Source organism: Melospiza georgiana, chromosome 7 (genome assembly GCF_028018845.1).
Source record: "Melospiza georgiana isolate bMelGeo1 chromosome 7, bMelGeo1.pri, whole genome shotgun sequence".
Taxonomy (NCBI): domain Eukaryota; kingdom Metazoa; phylum Chordata; class Aves; order Passeriformes; family Passerellidae; genus Melospiza; species Melospiza georgiana.
In genome coordinates, this window is record NC_080436.1 from 26,424,107 (window position 1) to 26,450,887 (window position 26,781).

Sequence of the window (26,781 nt, forward strand, 5' to 3'; positions counted from 1 at the left end):
GCCTTTTCCAACCCAAATGATTCCATGATTCTGATGCATAAAGTGCACCATTTCCCAAAGACAGCCAGGCATCTCAGGAGCAGTATTGCCAAAGAGTGCATCTTTGCCCTTAAGCACCCACACAGATGTCCTGATGTCTAATATTCCAGTTGAACCCATCCTGCAGCCTTCCTCTCCAAGTGGACACTAAGAGGGCTTTTCCTCCTCTATCTGGTCATTTATTTTTAGCAAACTTTGAAGATGAAAATCATTAGTGAGACCTCTGCACTGCCCCACCAGCAGCAAGTTGGTCAATGGATCCAAAAACTAGTGGGAAAGAGAAAACCTTTACAGAAAGCCGACTAAAATCCATTCGGTCCTGTGGGAGCTTTAGGAGCCAAGCCCACTGGCTTTGGAGCTCCCTCCTTGAATTCCACATATTTTACACTATTTGCCTAAAACCAGATCCCCAACTCTCTGCCAAGCCGTTCTAATCCATCAGTTTTGAGGCCAGGACTGCAGCCCACTCCACAAGTTCCTCCTTTCCTCTGTGCAGCCCCAGCTTCTCCTCCTCTTCCCTGAACACCACTCCCACAACTGCCTATTACCCATTTTTCTCCTTCACCTCAGTTGCCCTCTTCCCTCTTCTTGATTCCCACATCATGAGCTCTAACTCCCTACCTAGCCAATCTCAGGTCCCATTTTTTTCAGGAGAGCTATGTATCTACCCATGGGCTCCAGGACCAGCAGGAAGACCAGAGACAGGGTGGCAGGTTAGCTTGTAGGCTGATGTTTGTTGGGAGAGTGGGAGAGCACTGATCCCTTTTTCCCTGTTTGGGGATAGGGATGTGCAAAAGGGGTTCAGGATTGCCTCCCTCTCCAGCCCCTCCATTGGCATAAGCACTTTGGCAGCTCAGTGCTTCACACCCACGTTCACACCCAGTGCTCTGAGCACCCACATTGCTACCAGGAGATGTTGCTCCACATGGCCTCACCCCAGCCCCCTCCAGACAGTGCTCACATGGCAGAGCCAAGCCTCTGCATCCTCCTGTCCAGCTGGGCTGGGGTGTGAGCGCTGAATCCCATGGCTGGCCCCCAGCTGGGCAGCAGCTGTGCTGCACAAGTGCTGACTCAGGCGTGAGCAACACCGGCACAAGGGCATCGCCTGCCCTTGGCATCCCGGGCCAGACAGCCGGCAGCCTCAGCCCAGAACACGCTCTGCCCTGCTGAATCACACACCAACCCCGGCAAGTCCTTTCAAGACCCATCAGTCACCAGAGGGGAAAAAAAAATTACACGCACACAAAGTAATTAGAGGTGTAACCCTCTCCCCTCCCTCTGTGCAGGCTTAATGCTTCCTTTGTCCAGGCATGTTTGCCTTGCTAAGTCATGCTTCAGGACAACTTTCTTGACAGAAAACAAAGGTTAATTAATATTAAAAAAAAAAAAAAAAAAACAAAAGAAAGAAGAAACCACACAGAAGCCCCCTCATTAAAATGGCCACCCTCTCAGCACAGCTCTCTGCTCACTCTGGTCCTTCTTGGAAACAGAGCACTGACCCATGGCAATGACCCCTGCAAAAAAGCCAAACTGCACACAATCACCTCAGGGCTGTCTCCAGTGATGGAGGGGTGGGAAACCAGCCAGCAGAGCAGATCAGAGATACAGCAATGTTCAAACCTGACGGCTGTAATCCACCTTGCTCACAGAAATCCCAGCCCCACTGACCATTTGCCTCCAGCTAATTCAAAACCTTCTCCTGGCAGCTCGGTGGCAACACATCCTGTGACCTGCTGTAGCTCTGCTACCCCCTGCACCAGCAGCTCTGAGGAGTACATTACAGAGGAAGGGACACCAACTGCACAGATACAGACACAGATACTCTGCTCCCATCTCTCCTCACCTAAGCAGCTGGAACCACAGTGAAGTCACTTCCAATTTACCACCCGTAATATCAAATGCTTCACCTCCATGGTGGAAGTCCCTCTTTACAGCACACACACGAGAAAAGCAGGTAGAAGTCTGCTTCAAACCTGCACTCTCCATGTGTAAAAAGATCTCTTCCACATATTCCTCCAGTTCACCTCGGACACACATAAGCACTTCTGATCCAGTTGGCTCAAGAGAGGTGGTGAAAGCACACATGCACACGCATGCTCACCAGCTAGCTCATTAAATCTAATTAGACAGTCTTCCACAGGGAATTTTGAAATTCATATCCAGCAATTACTGTGTCCTGTTCTTTCCTCAACCCTCTGGATGTGTGAGCATGATTATTCACCACATGAAACATAAAAATTAATATGAAACTTCAGAGAGTTGCCATATGTGCACATTATCAGAGGTGCACTGTAATTTAATCTGTGTTCCTGCTTAGAGACAAATATGGTGGCAGCAACACAACGAAAGAACACTCAAACCTCAGCTTTGGATCCAAATGTCTCCAAGAAACTAACAACATGGAACCATAAGTTTTCCCCAGTAACTTTACAAAAAATTTGTCCTAATGCTGACATTCTGGTGTGTAAGGTGTGAAGCCAAATGCACAAGATCACCACGAATCATGAAGATAATGAGGCCAAAGTGCGAAGGGACTAATCCTTGATGGAGTCAAGGAAAATTTAACAATCATTTCCATGTATGTCCAGAATAGGAAAACTGTAGTTTAGGAATAGGAAAATTTGTACTCCTTCTCTCCAAAACCCTGCACAGGGCCAGCCTCACCAGCAGCAACAGTTGCAGCCTGACCATGCTGAAGGAGCAGCTTTACTTGATGCCACAGAGCCATCGGCCCAGGGAGCCAGCACAGCCCTTCGGCCACGGTGCAATGGCATCATCCCATGCAGCCACATCCATGCACAGACATTTCACTGCACACAGGGGTACAAATGGCTGTGTGTCTGTCTGGGCATGCAAACTGGTAATTTCATGCCAGCCGCTAAAGACAGAACACAGATGTGACAGCACAACAGCTACCAAAACTCTGTTCAACAGAGAAAATGCCATAATCTTTCTCAGATATACTTTGGGTCAAATCCAGCTGCAGGCAAGGATTATGGAAAGGCTCCCACTTTCTGGCCTTCTGGGAGTTGCATGGGATCTTCATGTAGATGAACTTGCACAGGGCACAGCTAGTTCAGTGCATGGTTGGCACTGTTCAGTGAGTTTGCAAGGTAGCGAAGCCAAAGGATTTGCAATTTCCATAAAGCAAGCTTTTTCACCCTTACTCTTTCAGGTCTTAAAGACACACACAGAAAGGAAAAAAGAAAAAAAAGCCAACAAACAAAAATCCAACCACAACACTACAAAAAAAAAAAATAGACAATAAACCCCTCCTACCTTAAAGCAGAAAAAATTATGGAATACAGTATTATGGATACAACCATCATTTATATGGATGAACTATGAATATTCATAGCATTTGCCTTTGTTTTCCTTGCTGATTAAGTATCTAACTTAGATTCCTACTGTTGACAGAATTGCAAATCCTAAAACCTACAGGACTGCAAGTATCCACCTAAGGTTAGTGCACACAGCTACCCAGACCAAGCTGCTTAGATTTCATGATTATTCTAATAGCAGAATTTTGTCAAGAGAAACTACAGCTTCAGTTTTAAAAAACATGAGAAATTAACTGTGAACTGCAGTACAACAAGTTAGCAAATAGCTGTCAAAACCAGAAAAAAATAAAAACCACCCAAAAAAACCACACCCAAAACATTTTCACCAGTAAGATCCTTCAGAAAATCAAGACTCCAGCAAATTCAAACCGCCAATAAGTGACAGAAGGAAGCCGTACTAAAAAAGAAACCCAAAAAACAAACAGTTTTCCAGAAGTTTTGTGACTTTACATTAGATGACTTTTTGTTGCTCACAATCAGAAATAGCAGTGACATACTTCCAACTTTTTTCCATTTTGGTCTGAAAACTGGGAATTATAGTAAAGACTTTTAATAAAAGGAGAACCTGTAAAAATTGAGACACAATGCAACTAAATGCTTAGCTGTATTACAAAACTGGCTTTGCTCCGTAAAAGTGTTGTTTGAGCAAGAAAAATAAAAGATAATAAGACATTTATTCTGGCTACTGAAAAATACAGATGTTAGTCCTAGATCATATCCGGTTACAAACAAAAGCTAAGGGAGGGGAAAAAACTTTTTAAAAGTATTGGAGTCACTACAGCTTTTTCACAGAGACAGAGAGAAGCAACTTGAATATAAATAAGTGTCCAAAATAGGTCAGCACTCTTTTCTTGGCCACTGAAGTCTGATACTTTTCACTTGAGGTTATCCTGGCCGGTGGTGGCACACACAGTGCAGGGACAGAGGCTGAGGCCAGACACGGCCCCGCAGCGAGCGCTGCGCGAGCAGTGCCAGGCACCACAGTGCCCACACACTCTGTGGCAGTACCTGCATTCCCCCGAGTGGAGCTGATCCAACCTGCCCTCACTCCCCTCCAGGAGTGAGGAAATGCTCTATGTGCTCAGTTTTGACCCCATCAAGCAAGAGGTGTGATAAGAGACTATGTTTTCCACAGCCCCAATGGAGACGCACCAGCTCCATGCATTCCGCCCTGAGCATCCCAGGCACTCCTGGCAGCAAGCTGCTCTCTGGGCCAGGAGAGGACTGGGCCCTGCACCATCCAGCCATAGTGTGTGGGCAAAGCCACTGGCTTCCCACCAAAGGTTACAGTCCCTTAAGCCAATTCAGAAAGCAATTTTAGACCCAAAAATCAGGCCATGAGGTACAGAGCGTGCACCTCAGCTGCTTTGCCACTGCTTCCATGGGGAGCATCAGGCTGCAGAAGAGCCACAGGTTCTCTCTCCCTCTTTAAGGGAAAAAAAGGAACAAGTTATTTCTACAGCACTGAGAGGCAAGCCTGCCAGTCCAGCCTCGGCAGCATTCCTGTCTAGCTCGGCTTGTTTACCACCAATAAAAAGCCCATTAGTTGCACAATGCGCCTGTTTAAAATAACTCAAAAAAAATCATCACTGGCAAATTAGTAAGACATTAGGACATGCAGACACCTCAGCATGCTGTTATGGAAACCACAGAGGAGTCAGACTTCCCTCAGGAGCTTTTCCCAAGGAAGACAATTCCTAAGATTTCTCTCACTTTGAGTGGGCCCATCTAACTCTGACGAGCTCAGGACCAAAATGCAACAGTCACCCAGTCAACTGACCCAGGGTTTCCAACCAAGTGACATCCAGAGAAAGTAAATTTACCAGGCTCAAATGCTGCTGGTTTGCACTAAGGAGAGCACAAGGTCCCCCCTCACACAGGGGCAGCCAGCAGAGAAGGCTCAATGGCCTGAGGCATCCCCATAACTTCACACCCCCCATCAGGGTCTGATCTCAGCAACAGCTGCTGACTCAGCACACTCCCCTCCCCAGCCATCAAGACCCCTGCTTTAAAAGCATTGCTCATGTAAAGGCAAAAGGAAGAATGGGGTAAATCATAAGCTGCCCTCCTTCAAGGACTGGTCACATAACTGCTGTCTCTCCACAAAACAGTGGGGTGTCTGTGACTCCTCTGCAATGTCTGCCTTTCCTCCATGTCAGCACCTGTGCGAGCCCAGCCATCCCTCTCCTCAGCCCCTCAAGAAGAAGCTTCTTTGGGAGCATGCCAGGCAGAGATATGTGTCAGGGACATTGCATTTGTGAAACAGGATAAGGATTCCCTTGTGCTGACAAAGGGATAAGAGGGGATTTCAACAACAGCTGCAAATATTCAAAGCGGTGATTTAACTTTTCACAATAGAAAACTTTCTCTTCCCATGCCCACAAAAAGAGATAATGTATTCTTCAGATAATGCATTCAATCCTCCAGATTTGTATGAATGAAAATGGGGTCACACAAGCAGGTGAATAAGCACTGCAATGAAGCCTGGTGAAAGTATAATCTCTGGATATAAGCAACAAAAACATCCATCACCACAGAGGCTGCCCACTATCTCCATTACCTATGCGACAAACAGTTCTGCTACAGAGACCTGAACACCAAAAATTCCCAGGGAAAACCCAAATGCCACATCAGAAACACTCCCCATCTCCAGACTAGAGGACAACAGCTCACTGACTTACATCCAGGAGAAGAGGTGCTCCTCTCAGCTCAGGAAAGAGAAACTAACAACCAAATCCCATCCCACCTAACATATAAATTCAATTGGGACTTGATGAACACCAAAGAGGAGTAAGAGCTACAACTAAATTAGTACCCAGTGTTTTGGCTGGGATCATAAAGATGCTCAGTGATTAACTGTGATCACCTCCATCTGGAAATTGATGGGAACCACTCCCCTCTCAGGGTCTCTGTTTCTGAAACTTGCATTATGATTTTAAAGCTGCACTCAGGAACAGTTTTCCTACTGCAAACAAGCCCCTTCCACAATGGCTAAACCAGCAATGCCAGCAAGGTTACAGTAAGAAAGAGCTTAACCTACTGAGGCTCCTACCAGATGTGGTTTTTAACAAATAACAAAGGAGGGTGCTTAAAATCTGACACCACAATGGGCAGTGACCCACTCTGCTCTTCCCTACTGCATCTAATGCATCCAGAACAGTTTTGGGGGAGGGAGCAGGAGAGCTGACTGCACTCCAGCAGATCTCACACCAGATAAGAGTACCACAATTGTCAGTGCCCTGGTGCTGCCAGGCAGCATGCCAGCACAAACAGCATGCAGGTGCTCCAGCTGCTTCGACAGCATCACAACCACATCCTTGGGGTGGACCTAGGCCCTGCCAGCCGAGCCACACTCGAGCATCTCTGGAGCTCATGGCCATGGAAACTGAGCTTCAGTTCGCCCTTGTAAGGCTGGTTTGAGGTGCAGGGTCAGCACAGGGGAGGAGGGTGAGGGTGCAGTCCCCAAGAGGGTGCAATAAAGGAGATCTGTGTGGCTGTTGAGTGTGAGGTCTCCTGGGAACAGCCCTTTTACTGGGCTCCAGATGCTGTGGAGTGATTGCTTATATGAAGGCGGGGGAGGCCTCTTTACTGTTTCTCATTTCCTCTTTTTTTTTGCTTCCCCCCCCCATTTCCTGGTTTTGTTCAGAAGCACAAGAGAGTCATTCATCATTTTTCTTCCAGCACAAGGAGCGCTCTCACCTCCCCCTCACCCCTAAATCCCTCCCCACCAGGAAAGGGCACACGTTCTCCAGCCAAAAAGGCTCGCAGCAGGGAAGGCAAAGCTCCCCAGCTCCTGCAAGCAGCTCCAGCACAAAGGGCCACATTCTCAGCTGGGTTTGGTGGGTGCCAGCCCCCAAAGGGGGAAGGCCAGAACTCAGCAGCAGCAGAAATGCTAAGTCAGAGAACAGAACGGATATCAGCGGAGGAGGAGAGCAATTTGCACTGGCTGGAATTATGATGCAAAGCAGGGAGGAATTACATGCTGAGACGACAGACAGCACCTCAGGTAATTGGAGAAAAAGAGCCAAGACATAAAAGTCCACATATGTCTCAGCCCACATGCCATAATGGTCACTCGACTCACTGAAACCTGGAAAAATCTTCCCTGTGGACTTGACTCCCCCACTCTGGAAAGTGGATGGGCACTGGTCCAAGTGCAGTCCAGGTACTGGATTGGCACCACTTTACAAGCCACCAGCCTCATGTTTGGGATGGGCTTCCAGCAAAGCTCTGCTCGGTTTGCAGGAGGGGAGAAAGGGGGTGGCTATAGATGCAGACATTTAACCCACCCAGAGGGTCGACACTACCCCCAGGATAACTTCATTGGAGGGCTCTGCTCCTAAGTTCACTTTGGTCTTCAGTCACACTGCTCTTTCCACAGCTTCCTGATGGCTTCTCCTTGTCCTGCCTTGGAGAGAGACAGTGCCAGGATAAAGACATCTCTGTACAGCTATAACTAAGAGGATCTCTCTTTGAATGCCCTTAAGAAAGAGAGCGAGTAGGAAAACCCCAAATTCTTGCACACATTTTTATAAAGGAACTGTGCATTTTCATGAAAAGCAGGACAGTGCAAACACCTGGGGTCTGTTTGGAACTGTTTAGTTTGGCTGATGACCTGGAAAAAAAAAGGAACTAAAACTGGACATACAGAAAACATTCCAGGTTTTGGTTTTGTTTGGGTTTAATCACAGCAGTAACAGCAATCAAGTCAAAAAGGCTGGCTTATGGTCAAACCCAATGCTTCTTTTTGGTCCTTTTAGAAGGAAAAGAAATAGAAGATTGTGGTCAGTTCTGGGGCCAGTTGGGTGGAGGGAGCCTGTGTGCCAGCAGCTCCACCAAGGAGGTATGTTTATGGCCCAATTTCAGCAAGAACTGGAGGAGCAATGACAACACAAGCCACCAAGAGTTTGGCCATTTGGGACTAAAGTCTTCCACACCCACTGAACCAGAGATCCCGCTGGCTCCTGCAGTTGCTGCTCGGGAGGTTCATCAGGCCCAGAGGGATCACTGTGCTCCTCCAGGCTCTCCCCTAAACACCACCAGCTGCTTTTGCCAACTGAAATGTCAGAGTTTTGCAAAACCCATGTGTTACGGTGTGGGAGCCCAGACAGCCTGGCTTCACCTCTCAGGCATGGGAAGAGTTTGGGATGACTTTTCACACATCCCTGGATCACTGGTGGCATGTTCTTTGGAATTGCTTTAGAGACTGTAGATGTTAATTCCCTTTTCTTTCTGTCAAGATGCTCAAGTGGTGAACTTCTTTAGCTGCTGGTCTCCCTAAATATCTCTGCAAGCTTGCTTTGAGGTTCCTTTGTGTTTCCAAGGAGAAATGTCAATATTGCAAAGTTACCAGAATACAACCTTAGTTTTACCTTTTGTTTTCTTTCAAATGGTTTGGCAGCCAAACCAAAAGGATCAGTCCCAAGCAGGAACCAACACGTGGCTTCCATCACACTCCAAACCCAGAGTGTCACCTGCACAGCTCCCAGGCACGCTTGTGCAGAGCTCTGCCCGACCCTCCCAACCTGGCAGGAGCGCTCCTTGACGGCTCTTCCCGCTGGATCAATGAATGGCAGGTTGCAGCAGGTCTTCACTGAGCCAGACAGGTCACAATAATCCTGCTAGCACCCTGCTGAAAATATGTGAAGCAAATATGAGACCAAGCCTGGGGAGAGAAGATGAGGCTGGCAGAAAAGCAGCAAGAACACGAGAGGAAGAAAGAAAGCACAGCACCTCATAGCAGGAAAATAATAAACTTGTTGACCAAAAAAAAATGCAATGGGAAAAAACTACAGGGCTCCAGAGAAAAGAAAAAAAAAAAAAGCAGCAAAGGAAAAAGGCAAGGGAGACTGGGATGAGCATGCTGGCCTGAATGCACATGGTCAGCACGGGTATAATGATGCATATTTTCTTCTTGGCACTAAGGGGATCCCAGAGGGCTCACAAAAGATTTTGCAAGTCAAAGGACCAAGCTCTTGACTACTCCCAGGTGGAGCAGCTGCTGAGTCATTCCTTACCCATCAGGCTCTCATCCCACAAAAGTCCAGACTTCTGCTATTGCAAAGAGTATCAAAAGAAATTTTTTAAATCACAGGGAATTTTGCACTGGAGCCTTTTCTGTGTTTTCCCCTCCCTGGCATTTTCAAACTAGGCAACACGTGGCACCATCATCATTTCTGTAGTGCTCATCACTGGAGCAACTAGCAAGCTGTTCAGTCTAAGGAACTTACTCTCCTAAGGTACATTACTGAATCTTCCAGCAGGACCAAAGGACAAGCACACCCAAAAACAACACACTCAGCTGTACCTGCCTCAGTTTCCTTGACTCCCAGGTGGAGCTCTTACTGTGCAGCAGAGGCTAAACAGCCAGTCAGTGCCTGGGGGCTGCAGAACCACAGTCGGGGAGGAATGAGATTAATTACATGAATAACAAAAAGCCGGATGCCAGCCACCAGCCCCCACCCCACACAGCTCAGCGGGATGCAGAAGGGAAGCAAGCAGCTCAAAACCCAGAAGAGCTCCCAAATGAGGCCAGTCTTATCCTATTCCAGCTACAGACCTGCATCTTGGCCTTCACAAGGGCCAAGAAAAGCCCTGCACATTTTCTTTAGAAAGGAGCACAACAGTGAAAAGCCCCCAGTAGGAGAGTTTTCCTTTCAGTCTGACCTGGACCGTCCTGTGCATCCGCCACGAGGGCACAGCCACCGGGAGCCAGCTCGCCCGCTCAGAGAGGAGAAAAGGGAAGTTAATTTTTGCAGCCAAAAGAAAATAGGGAATTCTTTTCAGATGGCAGGAATGTAACCGTGACATTTAGTCACTTGCTGTTTCTGCTTCCCCGGCTATGTCTCTCCACAGGAAAGCCCCTGGACAGAAGCACCCTCCAGGCAGCATTGCAACATGTGTGTCCTCAAATTCTGGTGTCTCATCCCACTCCTGTGGCCCCCATGTCAGGTCCTTGGGATATAGGGGTGGTTTTGGGGAGATTCAGTCTCACTCTCCCTGTGCCTTGGCTGGCTTAAACAGATGCATGTGTCTGTCTGGGAAAAGGGCAAACCTGCAATTCTGGCCCAGGGTCTGACCCCAGCTGAGAACAGCACAGCTCCACTCTCTCCAGGACATGTCAGCCAGGACAGGATGGCAGCACTGCCCTTGCATCTGCACTGGGCTCAGATCAGAGGGGAACCAACACCTCTCCAGCTCTGAAATGCAGCCGTTAATTCTGTCACAATGGGAAATCACATTTGCTCCGGGTTAAGCTGTGATTATGGGTGACCCTTTCCAAAGGCTTTGCAGCACGCCCAGCCTAACTCCACCACAGGAGCAGTCTGATCTGCACTGTCCTAGTCCCTGCCAGGCTCTGGCTACATGTCCTTCAGGCATAGTGCATGCTTCCACAGCTGGAGAAAGGAGAGCATCCCAGCTGGGGTGACTCCACTGCAGGGCAGGCTGCACACCTTGCAGAAGGTACTGGTATCAGGCAGCCAGCCCAGCTCAGGTCACGATTTCAGGGATTTCCAAAGCTCAGCCCAGTGTGCCGGCTGCTCACAGAGACACCTTTGTTACTGTCTGACTGCACTAATTCCAGCCTTGCATTGCAGGCTCCTTCTGCCTCACAACCTGAAGTCCAATCCATCCACAGCTGTTTCTTGGGAAAACTTTGGTAACTTCCCTCATCTGATGGGAGTCCACTGCTTCAACAGCAGAGTTGCAAAATCTTAATGTAGGCTGCACACTGGTTGTCAGGATGTGGTTTGCATGGCAGTGGGCAGCCTGTAGGGGAGTGTAAACATTCCCACAGGAGCATTCATACACTCAACACTGAGCTTGATATCCATCTTAAACACGATGATGATGGAAGACAAGCAAGATGCATCACTTAACTGCCAAAAATGCCATTTCATCACAGGATGCCATGGAGGGAATGTGCATTCAGTTGATTATCCACACACAGGCAGGGAAAAGCAAAAGAGAAGAACTGGAAAAAAAAAAATGCACCGCAAAACACACACTCGGTTAAATATTTATGGGGGCCACTGCATTTCAATTACAAGCAGTTTTTTAGGTCAGCTGAGACATTTTAGTTCTGCTAGGGCAGATCAGCTCCAGGGGACAGGATACTGCTGACAATGACAAGCCAGAGGCTCAACCCTCTTAGCACACCCTGTAGCTAAGGATAAAAACAGATCTGGGCAGGGCTGTTCTTCCACTGGGCACAGCCCAAGAGATGGGACCTCCCTTCTCACCGCAGCTGAAGCCTCAAGACACAGGACTGATGTACACAGACATCACTGTGGGTTTGTCTGCCCTGCTGGAAGTCAGGGCAGCTCACCAAAAAATGAAGACACCTTTGTGAGCAGCCAGCAGAGCAGGCTGTGCTTCGGAAATCCCTGAAATCGTGGGCTGAGCAGCATCAGCAGCATGATGGGTTTCCATAGCACTGTTCCCACCTCTCAAGGCTCACTCCAAACTCTTTTCGTGAATCCCCAGTTTGTGCATCGCTGGCTGTCACCCAAGGCCAGATTACGAATGTGACAGACATTCGGCCAGGATCACCTACTGCCCTGTCATACCTTCAGTGCAGTCTGAATTGGCAAAGGTCAGTTTCAGATGTGCAGGAGCAGACTAAGAGTAAGGTAAGTAAGGTAAGAAATCCTTGAAATCAGCATGATAAACAGAATAAGCAGAAAAGTGAAGGAAAGCAGTGACTGAAATCTACAACAAACATTATTAGAACAACAGAAGCTTTCCACTCATCTGAGATTAGAAGAAACTATGTCAGCATTTGCATTTTTTACTCTTTGTACAGGCACATTTTGTTAATGCTGGAAATTCTGTGTTTCAGTCCTTGTTAGCTCATTTGGCAATAGTCCAGGATAAGGGCCACAATTCTCAAGAGAGTTGATCACAAACCATACCACTCTGTGCCGTGGGACCTGCAGGAACTTTGCCACCTCACTGGTCAGCCTTCTCATGTTGAACTCCCTTCATCCAAAAAGCACAAGCCAAGCCTGGATCACAAAGGTGGGGCTGAGCAGAAAGGAGGGGTCGGACTCAAAATGAGTCCATCCAACCACAGTATCTGCAGCAATGTTCATGAAGCAAACACTGGAATGACCAGCAAGCAGTACACCTGCCCTTACCAGCAGGGCAAATCTCAAGACAACATCAGCACTTCTAAAAAGGGATTAAAATAAAAGCACACTGAGTCCACGCACAACATTTGTTTAAAACCATGTGAGAGGTGGTAAATTTCTGCAGGCTGACCCCCCACAAACCTAAGCAAGGGAAAATTATTGGCTCTGGGTTCCCAAAATATTTACTCAGTCTAACATTACTCTGACTACACTCAATCAAATATTTCCAAAGTCCCATGCCACCACAACTCAAGTGCAGAGCACCTTTCACAAGGGTACTTCCAAGTACTTCACTGCCATAAAAGCCAACAGTGTCCTTGCAAGGTAGGAAACCCATTCTAATGGGGAGAGGAGGCTGAAATGCACAGCCTTCACTGTGCAACATCCAAGGGTCAGATCTGAACACAGCATCAAACTGAAATTGTGTGAGTAATTACAAAGCCTAGATGAACAGCCTAAACTGAGCAGGGAATAAGAGGATGAGAGAAGACTGGAGCAGGCAGGGGTGTTTAAGTGGCTGCAATTGATCTAAAACTCGGGTTTAGATCTCATCTGGCCAAAAGCCACAGCTTGGGAAACACATCTGGTGGAGGATGTCAGTATACTCTGTGTGTATCCTCACAAAGGCTTGGAATACCAGTGCTTATTTTTAGTACTGTTTCCATTTCTTCATGTAATGTGTTCAGTGTTTCAGGCAGCCCTGGAGAAGCAGGAAGGACAAGTCCTGTAATAAGACTAATTAATTCATGTGGAATTTCTACCCACTATTGTGAAAGTGGACAAATTCCTCACTTCTGAAAAGCTGCCCAAGCGGCCATTAATCTAGCTGTGGTCACAAGCAGGATTCCTGTGGCCTCCTGCAACACCCAACCAGCCCCCGGGACAGAGCCTGCAGAAACCAAAGTGGATGTTGTGATTTCCTCACACCGACTCCCACAGCCCGAGTTTTACTACACAAGACAGTTGCTTCAGAGGGCTTCATGCCAAATTCCTCCCCATGCCCACAGACCAACCATGCCTCAGTAATGTACAGAGACATCTAGACCTTCCTAGCCCAAAACAGGCATTTTGGCTTTATTCAAAGCTCAGTAGACCAGTTGCTTTCCACCTGCCCAGTCCTGGCCATGCTCTCAGCAACAGGTGCTCTGAAAGGAACAGGGCACCCAGTTTGTCCTGAAGACATCTGAAGCTGTGTTCCCACCACCCAGCTGGGTGTGTGAGGCAGCTGAGCTTTACAGGTCCCATCTGCAGGCAGTGGGAAGCTGGGCTCCTCTGCAGAGAAAGAATCTAATCAACCAAAATCCCTTGGTGCACAAGAATTAATGGAATCTGAAAGCTTGGGGTGACAGGGTGTGTGGGGTCTGGCAAGGAAAAAAAGGAGAGAATACACTGATTTTAGTTACTAAAATCAACAATAACAAAATGACTCAGAATTCCCACAGTGAGCTGGCCTGTAAGAAGGCAACATTTTGCTCTAGTCTCACTTTTCTCTCCCAGCCCCAGACTGCTCTTTAAATTCAGTGATGAATTGGTGGGTTAGCCTCTAATTAGTACCTGTACTGCTGACCCAGCATCCTGTCCCAGGAATGGCAATAGTCCCTAAACACCACTAGAAAACCAGATCTTCTGCTCTAATGATCTCTGTAATAGTCTGTAACAACCTGGATTTCTGCCTAAACAAAATCCTACCCAAACCACCCCTGCAGAAGCCATAGAAGCAGTCCTGTTCTTTATGGCCAAAAGAAGAGGAACACTACCAGTCAACAACTCACCAGTCAGCTCAGACTGAGCAGCAAGCACTCCTGAAGAAATGGATGTCAGATGCTCACTCTTTTCTTGTTAGAAAACAGCAAGGAGAAAACAAGGGAAGGAAGGCTTCAATCTCCTCACCAAGCCAAGAGAAATTCATCAGCTCGGACTAAGCCTTCTACAGCTAGCCAGGAGAGCTGAGAGCAGACTTCTGGCTGAAGCCTGACCAGCAACATCATACTGGGAAATCTCGCTGTAGTCTGGAGCAAAAATACTGGGCAAAGCTTTATGAATTTTCATTATATTACAGGACATGTAATCCCACACATGTTGTTATGCAAGTGAGTGCAGTGTGTCAATGTTGTAGACATCCTGCAGCAGAAGGACAAGCTGCAAGGAGGCTCAAAGACACCTCTCTAAAATAGCCTCCAGCCAGTAAGGTGTTGAAAATATTATAAATTTCAAGGGCAGAGCATTAGAAATACCCTCATCCCACCTGAGCTGGTTTATCTGCAGAAAACAGAAAAAGCAGGGATTTCAACACAGTCCAATTCCCACCAGTGCTTTGTGTCACTCTCAATTACAGTCCAGAATGAAATACCAAGAAATCATTCCTTGCAGCCGGCAGAATTAATGGGATCTTTGACTACAGAGAGCACCAGGCAGTGAACTTGTTCCCTCACCAGCCAAGAGGCACAGTGCAGCTTTCTTCAGAATAAAAGCTGCAATGTCAGAGGACAGTTCAAGGCTTATAAAAGTGACCTGATGTCTCCCAGAATTTCAGTCCATAACAAAGGCATGTAATTCCTGATCCTTTCCTTTCTTAAACAATTTATTGCTACCATAAGCTGATGCAACAAGAGACTTCATCTTTCTCACTAAATGACATGTCTGGCAAAGCACTGAGCAGAAATCAATCAATAATGCAATTACAAAGAGCAGTCAAATGCTGGGCTGCAGCAAAGCTCTGATAACTGTTCACTAACCCTTTTTTCCTCAGCCTTTACCTAGGATAGCCATCACATCACGTGTTCTTGTAATTGGGTGTCAACTCAACCTTTAATGAGGTCACGCTTGGCCAGTTTGTGAATGAGAAACACCTTCCAGCTTGCTGGCAGTGACTGCTGAAAGTAGGCAGAGATGTTTCAGTCAGACTTGGTCTACTGAAGGTAATTTGTCTTTGTAGAAAGAATAATAAGACTAGATTTGAAATCTGATAAATTGGCAGAAAACTCATCCTTCCAGAAAAGTGAAGATTTGGTTGGGTAAATTTCTTATCATGGATCTGTGGGTCCAAACAAAAACGAAGACCTGTACAACAGAGCATGAGAAATGTGCACGGGGAGTAAAGTGGCACGAGGCTGCCAGCAGAATGATCTGCACAATATGTTAGAACTGCTAGCAAGGATTTTTCCTTCTCTCCCAAGTGCAGAGCAGGGCCATGCAGCATGGTCAGCCCCCCAATCCCACAGCACACTCAGCACTCATGTTGTTGCACACATGTACTACAGCTCCCTCACACGGGAAGACACTAATGCAGGCCTCAGGACTAACCTGCCCCTTCTGGCAGACACAAACAGTCAAAGAGAACAAATTGGAAAGTACAATGTGTTCAGTATGTGCTGCTAAAGGGCACCCTCACAGGGACACTGATTCCATAGGGACACTGATTCCGGCAGCACCTCCCCAGGGGAGAGCCAGGATGAAGATGGGTGGAAGTGATAGTGGAAGTGCAAGCAATGGCAATGGATTTGCATCTCTCTAGTACAGAAAGGGTCTGCTAAGCAGACACTTAATCACAGTTACATATCTCACCCCAATTTAAGGAAAGAAAACAGGAATTCTTATGCCTGAAAATGCAATACACCACCAAACTCAGCCTTCCTCCTGTAACAGAAATGCTTTATACAGCATCTTTACATTCTACCTTGGTCTTTCTCTTATTCTGTCTGCTTAGAGCAAAAGATCCTCCCTGAAGGAGTCCCAGCAGGAAAGGCAGATGTCACCATGTTCAGAAAGCTTAGAATTGTCTAATCCAAATAGAAATTTAAAAAATCCATCAAGGAAACTACTGTTTCTCCTAGCTCCATAGCTCAGAACACATGACCAGGAAAAGCAGGTACAGGAATGCTGCTAGCTGCTGGGATGAAACCCTGCCTTCACAAATCCAGCTGTGTTTGTGGATAACAGCAACAGCTACCCATCGGGCAGATAAATTAGACCCAGATGATACTGCAGCCAGGTCTAGTACAGAGCCATACACAAAGACACCTCTCACATTCCAGTTTTCACTGTTTTGCCTCCTGAATTGTTTATCTCAGCTCAATTCCTGGATGTGGATAAAACAAACGACATGGACTTTCTCACAGACGGGGCTTCTTGCTGTTCCCTTGACAAATACCATACTCAGTGAGTATAAGCCTGAAATCCAGAGGAAAGGAAACAACTGCAAAGGGCAAGAAGGAAACAGATCATTTGCCAAGGGACAGCATGAAAACACATTTCTGCTTTGGGTCAGAGCCTTGAAATCTTCCCAGGCTTCCCTCTCCCTCCAAACCACCATTTTCACACCAGCAGCACTCTCACCACGGCAAACTCCAGTGGGACTGTGGAAGGGGGTAGCATTATTTTCAATAAGCTGCTTCACAAAGGTGTTATTTATTGTCTTAATACTTAAAAGACGACCAGGTTAGCTCTTGACCAGACACAGCTGCCACAGATGAGCCTGAAGCCCTGGTCCACCTCCTGGCAAAGCCCCAGAGGCAATGAGGACAGATGAACTGTGTGGTTTTCTCATTCACCTATAATCCCTACAGCTGTTCCTAATTGCATTTGACTTTTAATAATTTCTTCCAAGGCAAGGAGCTGTGCAGATGTTCAGCTAATCCTGGGCAGAGCCGCTGCAGTAGCTATGGACACAGTAACACACCCCTGTGGATCTGGGTCTGGTAGTCAGCTTCCCTGGTGTGTGGTAATGCCCAAGCTTGCACAAATCGGGCTGAAAGCCTGACTGCTGCACCCATAACTAACCTCCCTCTTGCTCGTGTGCTTCCAGCACAGGATGGGGGGGACCCTCACAGCCTGGCTCTCCTCTGCTCCTCAGCCATGTTTTAGCAATGCAGTACTTTTAGGACATCCACTGCTGCATCGGACCCACCAGCTTGACTGACAGGGTCAGAAGTTGTGGGGGCGGAAGGACAGATACACACATGCACATGCAGATCATGACGGATGCTTCATTTCCTTATAAAAGCAAGAGAAAAGCAGAAGTCTTCCTGGCAATTCAGTAGAAATGAAAAATGCATTCATAGCATTACTGGCATGGTTTTCAAGTTGCTGTTAAAATTCCAGTTACATTATGCTACCTCCAACCTCAGAGTCTTCTGTGTTTTCAAGCAATACATTAAACTGTCTTTTAGCAGCTGCCTGCCAAGGGGAAATGAAGGTTTTGACATCTGACCTGTAAGGAAGGATGTGTGGCATTTGGAGCTACCCAAATAAGGATTTTAGCTGGATGCTAAAACAAGCTGTGTTTTTAACAGTTAACTATTTTGACACTGTTTTCGTGTCATGGAAGTTCAAAGTGGAGACTCTGGTCAGGTGAGTGAGGCAACTCCAGACCTTTAAGTTCAAGTTTGCTTGCAGCCACATTCTTTTCACAGCTCTCTTTCCCTTTGGAAAGGTTACTTTGCACTGGCATGGACTGAAAAAACACATTAGTTTTAATAAGTAAGTGAGATTCCAAAGCAGGACTCATTAGCTAGCAGTGGGCTCTGAGACATATCCCACTAAATTAGTACAAGTATCCCAACAACAAAGTAATGCTACAAACACAATTGAACTGAATTGGCAAAGGGAAAAAAAAATTCCTTCAACTGGTCAGCTTTGAACAGTGGCTCAAGAAACATTTTTTAAGAGTGGAACAAGTTTTATTCCAAGGATCTTGTCTCCATTAGGAGAAAATATGTACTTCAACTATTCTCACAGCTTGGGTAAAACAATCTAGGGCATTTGCCGACATCACTGAGATCTGCCCTGCTCCACCTCTTAGCATAAGTTCCCACCTGGAAACAGCACTTGGCATCCTGCTGGGCACCCTGCTGCACCTTAAGCCAGTTCAGGTCATTGACCTGACACTTGTTTTTTAAGGCTAGCTTGCAGCAGGACTATCTCCTGAACCAGCCTGCTCTGACATAACGTGAGAGCTGAACCAGCAGAAGGAAGGGCAAAGGACATGGAAGCTGAGAGTTAGACAACACCACACAAGCCCCTGATTCCAGTTCATCATGGCTAAAACAGAAGGCAGAATCCCCACCCTCTGGCTGAGACTGGAGGGTTTGAAAGACCCCAGTGCTACCTAAAATGCCTCTCAAATCACACTGTGTCTACAAGACCCATATGGCCACCTTAGCCCTGTTTTGAATAGAGGGTGTAGAAGGTGGCTGCAGGGACTAAGATATTTTCTGCCAGGACACAGACTAACACAATGAAAAGACAGTCCTCACTCTGCTCCCTGTGTCCTGGAGGACCTTGGGCACATCATTTACACCATCTGCAAAACACTGTGATAATCTTGCTGAGGTGCTGAGAGAATAAGCACACTCAAGACCAGCTCTGCACACACAGTAACAATTCTGTCCCCAGGTCAGGCGGTTCCAGTCAGAAGTACAGGAATTTGTTACACCATGACCCGAAACAAACTGCAATGGAATGAGGTCCAGAGGCACCAGAACTACCTAAAAGGCCCTGATCCCTGTAGATGCTGAGTCTCCACCTCACTCCCACCACTGATGGGGGTTGATGCACTCGCCTCCCCTGGGAGGGGAGAAGTTCTCAGACTGATTTCCACAGACTGCTGCTGTTTTGTTCCAACATTCCCAACATCTCCAAAATACCCAAAGCCTCTTGTGCAATGAGCAACATCCCTTGCTCCTTAGCTACATGGTGGTTTATGTTACTTTCCGCCTACAACCATTTCAGGATTGGCTTTACAGACCTTAGTGGAAGACTAAACAATGCTGGAGCCATAGCAGGAGAATTTGCAGAGTTTTATTCCTTGTTTCATTTCGGCAATCCTTCTGCCTCTCATCAGGGACAAAAAAACTTGCCAACCTCTTAATTTAGGAATAGCACGAGCTCTGCATTCCAGTCCTGAATCAGCCAAAGGAGCCTTTTCAAGCTGGAAAGGGGAAAAAGGGTAAATACCTTTAAGCACATTTTAAAAGGAAAAAAAAAAAAGGCACCACAAAACCAACCACACCAAAAAGCCCTCAACACCTGCTTTTTGCAGGCAAAAACTTGCTCTTGGGGCACTCTTGAAACTGGCTTAACATCAGCATTTGAAAGCAAATTCCAGTCCCTGCTCTTTTGGGTGCCAGAGTGCTTTCCCTCTCAAGGCTTAAAACTAAAAGCAAACTCAGCTCCCTCATATATGTTTAGCAAGCAAGTGCAGATGGGATCAAAGATGACAGTCTAAAGGGAACAGTATCAAGTGAAGCTGGCAGATTCGGATTTTGTTTTTGTTGTTGTTTTGGTTGGGATTTTTTTTTCCTAATGGCTACAATAACCTGTTAAAAGTTTTGTAATCTGAAGAGCACAAACCCTTTTCTGGATGTCCAAGCTCCTCTGCCAAGACATGCTCAACTGTGAATATTCCAGCTGCATGTTTCACATCACGCTGGTTAAGGATGTGCCAGTATTTTGATTATTCACCCCCTATGGATATTGCAGAACACCACATACATTATAGGGTTCTTACAGTGTGCTATTTGTGTGTGTGTGTATTATCCACAGAGATATAATCAAATAAATCACACTCATTGTAAAGGAATAAAGATATTCCAATCAAACAAAATGCTGAGTGAAGTTAACATAATTCTGAATTAAAGTCTGTAAAAAAAAAAAGAAGCACTAACTCAGAAAATCACCTCTCAGCCCATCACTGCAATGCCCTCCACTCACCCCAGCTTTTTGTAAAAGCATAAGCCTGGAAGTCAGTGCCAAATTCCTTAAATCTAAATGCCCTTGGCTTCTTCTGGAGAGTCTAAAATTCATTCCCTTCACACTTATATTCTGTAGTCAAGGAAGATTTTGCATTAACATTGTTCTCCAGAGTCCTGGCTCTCCACAGCCCTTCACAGCTGGGCAAGGGAGCAAGGACAGGAGAGGGGACAGGAGAGGGGACAGGAGAGGGGACAGGAGTGGGGACAGCAGCAGTCACAGCCTGGCTGTGTGAAGCAGCCGCTTGAAACGTGCAAAGTTCTCCGTGCTGCTCTTTTTCCTTTCCTTTACTGTGCTCTCTCCATCTCTCCTCCTCGAGCGGAGCAGCATGCACAGGTACCCTGAGGAGCATGCACAGGTACCTGGCTGCATTCCCAGCCCCAAGAGAGGGAAGCCAAGAGGTACAGCCCGGTCCAGAGCGCTTTTAAATCAAGCCTCAAGAGGGAAGGGAGGGAGTTCAAAGTCGTGCTGCTGAACTAGTTATGCAAACAGGGTCAAGAACCCAAGTTACAGCCAGGGGAGCAAAACCAGCAAGGAGGCAGAAGTCAAGGAGGGGTGATTACAAAGGAGAAGGTGCTAGTGTTAATTTCCAGAGCTGATTTGTCAATTCAGTCGATTGCACGGGAGAGGAGGCATTAATAAATCCCAGCACTGCTGTAGCGGCAACCCGAAGAGCGCTCCCTCCCACGGCAATCACAGCAACAGGTCAGGAGCCTGTTGGTGTCCCTGTGCCCGAGGCTGTGTCCCCGGGAGGCATTCCTCTTGTCCCTGCACCCAGTTCCCGGAGAAGGAGAGCCTGAGGGGGCCAGGACCCCCACGGGAGCTGGCAGAGGTCACCTCATCTCCAAGGTGGACTCTGCTGGAAGGGTGGCCATAGGGAACAGGTTCTTCACATGGCAGTCCCTTAGCTTCCCCCTTCCCACCAGGCAGCACATGGTCCTCCCACACCACCTCTCTCCTTATCTGTGGGGCATCCGTCACCCTTCAGGGTGGTTTTATTCTTCCACCAAACACAAATCTGAACGCTCACTTCTCTCTGCTCCCCAAAGGACCCTCCCTATCTCTCAGCTGCATCTCCACAAAGTTCACTCGTATCTGCTCCCATGGTGGGTTTTTTCTCCTAAAAGATCCCAACCTCCAGCCTGCCCCCTGGAGCAGTCCCTGCATTCCCCCTCGCCCCCCTCGTTACATTCCACCCCTGGGGTTCTTGCCCCATACCAAGCAAACCTCTCTAAGCCCGAAGTAACTGCACCCCCGAACACCCCATTATGCCCACCTCAGGGATGCTCTCATGCTTTTTCCCCGCTCCAGCCCCTTTCATTCCCTCCCTCTTTGTGCTTCCCTGGACTTACTCTCGCTCCTCTCCCGCAGGGATCCCTCATGTCTGCCCTCCCGCGGGGTCGCTCTGCCCCGGGAGGACCCCCTTGATTCCCCTTTAGGATTCCTTTGTCCCCTGGACGTTCCGCCACCCCGGTGCTGCCCCGGCACACGTTCCCAAGGGCGCGGTGTCCAGCGCCCACCTGTCCCCAGCGCCCGGTACCCGGTGAGCGATGCACGGTGCACTGTCCCCAGCGCCCGAAGCCCGGACGGCGGTGCCCAGTCCCAGGTCCCCGGGGCGCAGTGCCCGGTCCCTGGCGCGCCGCGCAGAGCGCTCGGTGCCCCGTCCCCGGTGCGCGGCTCCCGGCGCGCCGTGCCGGACCCGCGGAGGCCGGGGCCGGGCGCTGCTCACCTGCGGGGCGCTCGGCGCTGGCGCCGTACTCGGCCGTGTCGCGGCGGCGGGCGCAGGTGCCCTGTCCCTGCACCAGGGCTTGCAGGGGCAGCTCGGCGCCGGGGTCGGGGTAGCAGCGCAAACCGGCGGCGCAGCGCGGCGTGTAGACACCGCACGCCTCGGCCTCCAGGCGGGCGCACACCGGGCAGCAGCCGCAGCCCGGCTCCCGCACCAGCTCGGGGCAGGGCGGGCGGGCGGCCGGGGGGCAGGCGGCCAGGCGCTCCGCCGTGCAGGGCGGGCAGCGGAACAGCACCTCGGGCAGCGCCGGCCCCGCCAGCGCCAGCGCCGCCGCCGCCGCCGCCAGCAGCAGCCGCGGCCAGGCGGCCCGCGCCGCGCCGCGCCCGACCCCGCCGAGCGCCATGGCGGGACTGACGGGCGGCGGGGCCGGCAGGTGGACGCGCCGCTCGGCCCCCCGGCGGGGCGGCGCGGGGCGGAGAGGAGAGGAGCGGAGCGGAACCAGGCGGCGTGGCACGGCCCGGCGAGGCACGGCACGGCCCGGCGAGGCACAGCCACGGCACAGCACAGCACGCCTCGGCTCGGCTCGGCTCGGCGCGGTGTCGGACTGAGAGCAGCTGAGCGGAGCTGAGCGGGGCCGGGCGCGCCGCGCCGCCGCTGGGTCCTAGAGCCGCCCCCGTGCCCGCCCCCGTTCCCCTGCGGGGGTCGGGGCTGGCCCTCCCGGTGGGGAGCGGCGATCAGACCCAGAGTGGGCTGGGGCCAGCCGCACACGGGATTGGGATGAGCAGAGAGGAATGGGGAGCCTGACCGACACGGGGCGAGGGCCTACTGTAGTGGGAGACACATCCCTCTAGGGATGGGGGTCTGCCCGCTGAATACGGCGGGGCTAAACACGACGGGAACCCAGACCCGCCTCACAGACACACCTGGAACAGGGAGGGATGGAGATCCCACCCCACCAGAGGGCTGGGGACGTGCCTCACAGCACGTGCTCCGAGAGGGGGAACTGGGTGATCTCCACACCCCAACAGCGAGGGGAGCTGGGGGGTTAAGCGAGGGCCCGCTCTCACCCTGCTGCCACAAAAGGGCCAGGCCTGGCACAAGCGGCCTCATTTCAGTCCAGGTGCCACCACGGGCATGGGGGCTGACACCTGAACTCAGGGACAGTCCCAACACCCAGTTGCTCACCAAATGTTGGTCCTGGGAGCCACCATGCCTCCATAGAAACAGGACCCTGCAGTTGGGAGAGACCTCTTGGAGACCCAGCACTCCATGCCCATAGGGATGCCTCAAGTCTTCAGCCTGGCTGCCCACAGGGTATTTTGCCTCCTGATCAAATTACAGCTGACTCAGCACCTCCATGTGGAACTGCCTCATGAAGGTAACCAAAAGTGGGGTACAACCAGAGGCACAAAAACAGGTCTCTGAGCTTTGGGCGTTTTGGTATGAAATGCCCATTTTAAAGCCTATCACACTCCTTTTCCTGCTGCCCAACTGCCACAGGCTACACAGAAGATTTTAACTACAAGGGGTGTTACACAGAGGTGACATTTTTTTTCTGTAATAAAAAAAATAGTAACAAAATCAAGGGAATGCAACTGAGCTAATGAAACTGGAAAACTCAGTTAATATCTTTGTGGAGTGTATGGTTAAAGTCAGGCACTGAGGCAGCCTGAGTTCCCTCAGCCACAGGAAAAATGACAGCTTTGGGGCATTTAAAATTTGGTGGTATAATTTCTTGTTGTTCTGGTTTTATTTTTTTTCAAATTAAGAAAAATACAGAACGCTGCTGTTGACAACTCGCACAACACAACTTTTGGCACAGGATTACTCGCGGCTCTGGAGTTATACAACAACATGTTTGTTTGTGAGATTGATGACTGCAGGGTTGGTTGAGGGACTGCAGCGTTCAGCATGCTCTGTGTAATCTGTGATATGTCCTGGGACTGAGTATGCAGTCCCAACCCAGTCCCTGGGTCTTCCCAAACAATAACTCAGGTTTTACAAGAGTTTAATCAAGCATGGTCAATTTCTCTGTCTGCCCATCGTGCTGCAGATACCTTGCCATAGAGGAGCTACCCACTTGCTTTAGTTTTTAAAGCACACCATTGCTTTTTTGCACCTTGCTTAAGCTGGACACTGATGTTAACCAGCTCCATTTCCCTTTGGAAAGTATCCAGTTGTTTTTGGGGTCCCTGTGGCAGTAGCACTTATTGCTCTGAGTGCAGGGGACTCTGAAATTCCAAGCCAACCAACATATTCCCCTGAAATTACAAGCAAATAATGGGGAGGTTTTTATTCTACTTTATGTTACAAAATATCATTTTATATTACAGAACCCAAATTTTAGCCTGGGTGACTTGAGAAAGTCTCTTCCAGAAGACAAAAAGAAAAATAAATGCAGTGAAAATGCCCAGCAGAGGATTTGCAATTGTTACTCCCACAAATCTCGAAGCAGGAAAATGGGATGCACAGCCCTGCATACCAGCAGCTCTTCAAAAGCCTCACTTTTAAACAGATTTCCCAGCAGATGTTCAATAGAAAATGGAGCAAATTATTTTCACTGCACACTTACAACTTCTCGGGGATAGCAAGAAGGAGGCTCTCGGTACCTTTTTTATGATCTGCTGTTGACTTCACTAATGACTCACATTTGGTTCCAATGAGATATTTTCATATGACTAATGAATCTATATTTGGAGGCGTAAGAGGGTTTGGCTAATTATCTGTTGCAGTCAGTTAAATATTCCAAGTATTCAAAGTAGGTTTTCTTCCAGTGGTAAATGTTATGCCCTCGCAGTCTGTCTTGTGGTGCTTTAAAAGAGCCCAGAACTTTGACTCGCACCAAGCTGACATCTGGGTTTCTGCATGTGTAAGCACAAGAGATGGCCTGAACTTAATTATACAGCAAACCAATCCTGTGTTTTTTAGGTGGCCAATAGGTCATTGCCCAAGGGACGATTTAAACCCGATTTTTCAACACGCACTTGATGCTTGCAGCGGCCCATTTTGCTGGGGGCATTTACTGGGGTGCCATTAATAACTCCTGGCAGGGGCAAATTCCTTCTAAGCGCCGTTGTGTAGGCTGCTTGTGCACAAATCATTTTTCCACAGGGAGGGCTCGAAATCTGATGAGAGAAGGGAAGGTGGAGAGGAGGGGGAGGGAAGGGGCTCGGCTGGCTCAGCTGCCTGAATTGCAGAAGGACATTAAACATAATGATCCTGTAGGGAAAGAAACCGTACTTAGCTCAGATGTGGGAACGAGCCAGGATTTCCTGTTCATATGCCTCTTTAGTAGGTGCTCGGGCTGTTCTCCTTTTATCACCGTCATTTTCTTTGTCTGCCACTAAAGCAATAACACTGGTGCAGATACAATGGATCAGATGTTCCTCCTGCCCCTGCTGCTGCAGCCCTGGGCTGGGAGACCTCTCTGTGCTGCTCTCCAACTCCAGCAGAACAATAAAGAAGATTTTACAGCTGTTATGGGGATGGGGGAGGCGGGGAGGCAGAGGGAAACAGCTTGAGTGCCCGTGGCCAGCTATAATTTCTCCAGTGGGTCTTTGCTGACAGTTTTAGGATTAACAAGTGAGCTCTGTTCCCAAGCATTTACCCCTCTGGATAAGCTGGCCTGTTTGTTCTCAAGGGTTTATTTTACCCTACAAAATATGGCATTGCCAAACAGATGTAGGCTTGTTCCTAGAAAGGCAAGTTATAGCTGAAGCTGCATCTCACACAGGCTTTAGCCCTTGGAATTGTTTGGAAATGCTACAGTATTCCTCCGACCCTTTTCAGGGCAGTTTTTTCCCACAGACGTGCTGGTTGATTCTTTTATGGCTCTGTCCTTTGTCAGGGATGAATTAGGAAAAATAAACTCACAAACAAAAAGTGGAGGCCCAGCACGGAGATCCTCTTGCTACCAATGATTAAGAAGTATTTTACAGCTCTGAGTGCGTGGGGGGAGAAAACAAAGTGCCCTTCTGCCTTTTTCTTTCCCTCATTTTTTCTTCATGGGTAATGGGGCACGGGGGAGGGGGGAAAGAAAAAAAAAAGTCAAGAAGATTAAAACAGTGTTTTAATTATTTTTAAAGTCCTCCTTTTCAGTAGACTGACACAAAGTGCTTTATGGTAGGTGCTGGAGAAAGTCTCCTGAGTGCCAGAGCTGGCATGGTGAGGGGCAGGTGATGACACAGGGGAGGCTGTGAGGAGAAAGGTTGGGATTGATGTATTTGCACCTCCACTTTCTGTTTGTGAGTTTATTTTTCCTAGCTCATCCTTGACAAAGGACAGAGCCATAAAAGAACGTTGCCTTCTCCCTGGAGATTCAGTGAAGCTCGGCCATGAGTAAAAGGTACTGGGAGGTAGGAATTGCCTTTGTCTCACAGTGAAGCACATCAAAGTGGAACAACATCCCCATTCCTTCATCCCCATTCCTTCCCAGGGGGTGCCAGGGGAACATGACCAAGGCCAGAGTCGGTAGCAAGGGCAGAAGGAGCTCTGCCCTGCCCTCTGCCCCTGCAGGGGGGACCTTTACTCCCCCTCAAAAGGAGCACTTATCCAGGCTGCTGGATCCAGCCGTGGAGTTGGCCCTCTGTCCCTCTCTCCACACTCCCCAGGACTGTAGGTCCCAATGCCAGCCCCATGCTGCCTTGTTCTGCCTTCAGCCACCCCAGTTCAGTAGCTTTGCTCATTGAATTAGGGTGGTGCCAGTGAGCTCAGCAGGGCCCTGCAGGGAGGAGGGAGGCACTGGCAAGACCCTCTTGTTCCATCCTGCCCACAGCTGCTGCCCAAGGCAATC

At 48.8% G+C, this 26,781-nt stretch overlaps 1 protein-coding gene across 1 annotated transcript in view; it reads right to left on the reverse strand.

Annotated features, from left to right (window-relative positions):
* Positions 1 to 22,392, reverse strand: part of IGFBP2 (insulin like growth factor binding protein 2) — a 56,237-nt gene extending 33,845 nt beyond the window's left edge. The window contains exon 1 of the mRNA XM_058027918.1: positions 21,993 to 22,392. Within this exon, the coding sequence (XP_057883901.1) occupies positions 21,993 to 22,392 (400 nt within the window). The remainder of the gene's footprint in view (positions 1 to 21,992) is intronic.
* Between the last annotated feature and the right edge of the window lie 4,389 nt (positions 22,393 to 26,781).